Below are 1,278 nucleotides of genomic sequence, written 5' to 3'. Positions count from 1 at the left end.
TATGTAAAAACATAACCCTGACAGCCAGTCTGGAATTAGTAAATTTTTCTAATGTCTATAAATCCAACGTTCTTCATTCTGAAGATTTATACCATTGTCATTATTTTTCTCTAAAAACTAACCCCATTGCTTCTCCTAGATAAGTATAGAAATAATTCTGGTCCATATTTTGAAGAGTATTTATTTCAAATCACCCTATTTAGCTACCCTAAATATGACAGCCTGGAACATTACAGAACTGAAGAGGTACAGAATTACTTGCACAGAGATTCTTGCCATGTTTCTAACCCCAAAATTGCCACTAATGCAAGAACACAATTAGACTGAGCATTTAGAGAGTACAACAAATATCTGACTATGTGGTGCATTTGTGTACTAACAGGGGTTGAGAGCTTCCAAGTAATCAAAGGGATTTATTTTAGGCAAAGGCGTGTGACTATGTATTCTAAATGGCTTAGATGAACTCAACCAAAATGGTTCAGGAAAACAGATCCAGGCAGCCTGTCAGGGGCACACTAGTGGTGATCAGTGCATGGGCAAAGCGTGCTGCAATGCTGTGGGAGGCTTACATCCAACGTAAACGTGTTCCAGCTCGCTGTCTGATGACCAAGGGAAAGGCTCACCATGGTTGTGCACCAGCAAGGAGCTTCTGGTTAGGTTCAGCAATGAATTGCAGTAACCAGCCCCTGGGGAAGCAGGAGCCACAGACTACACAAATCGAGTTGATTGGTGTTAACTGTTGATACGGGCAGTCAAGAGCGGCTCCCGAGGGAGGGATGGTGGGGACAACGCTCCTGCTGCCCCTCCCTCGTGTCCACAGGTGGCAAGCTGCATGTGCTGCACCCCACTGTGAAAATCAGTTTACGAGGTGGTTGCACCCCAAGCTCTGCTTCTCATCTGCAGTGCCCCGCAGAGCGCTGGGCGTGCCTGCACCAGGTCAGCCCATGCAGGGGGACAAGGCAGAGCCGTGCGCCCCTGCGGGCTGCGGCCCCGCCGCTCACCCCCCGCAGCCCCCCGGCAGTCTCCCCTACCTCCGTCAGCGTAGGTCTCGGTGCCGTAGCCATCCTGCAGGCCGTTGTTCCAGGTGCCCTCGTACTTGGCCCCGCTGCTCATGCTCTGCCTCGCGCCGTACCGCCCCTTAAAGCCGTGGGTCCACTCGCCCCTGTAAACCCACCGTCCTTTGGTCTCGATTCCCAGGCCGTGCCTCTTGCCCTGGGACCAGTAGCCTTCGTAGGTGTTGCCGCTGGGCCACGTGTATATGCCCACCACTTCGAAGCC

At 51.5% G+C, this 1,278-nt stretch overlaps 1 protein-coding gene across 1 annotated transcript; it reads right to left on the bottom strand.

Moving 5' to 3' along the window:
* Positions 1-1,031: 1,031 nt before the first annotated feature.
* Positions 1,032-1,275, bottom strand: LOC103776923 (junctophilin-2-like; the record flags this gene model as incomplete). Its single annotated transcript, XM_008944452.1, has 1 exon — positions 1,032-1,275. A coding segment is annotated over one exon (244 nt), but the record flags the coding sequence as incomplete, so codon positions are not given.
* Positions 1,276-1,278: the final 3 nt, after the last annotated feature.

This window comes from Merops nubicus, unplaced genomic scaffold (assembly GCF_000691845.1).
Source record: "Merops nubicus isolate BGI_N331 unplaced genomic scaffold, ASM69184v1 scaffold23997, whole genome shotgun sequence".
Taxonomy (NCBI): Eukaryota; Metazoa; Chordata; class Aves; order Coraciiformes; family Meropidae; genus Merops; species Merops nubicus.
The sequence above is the reverse complement of the archived record's forward strand: the minus strand, read 5'-3'. Positions and strand labels throughout refer to the sequence as shown.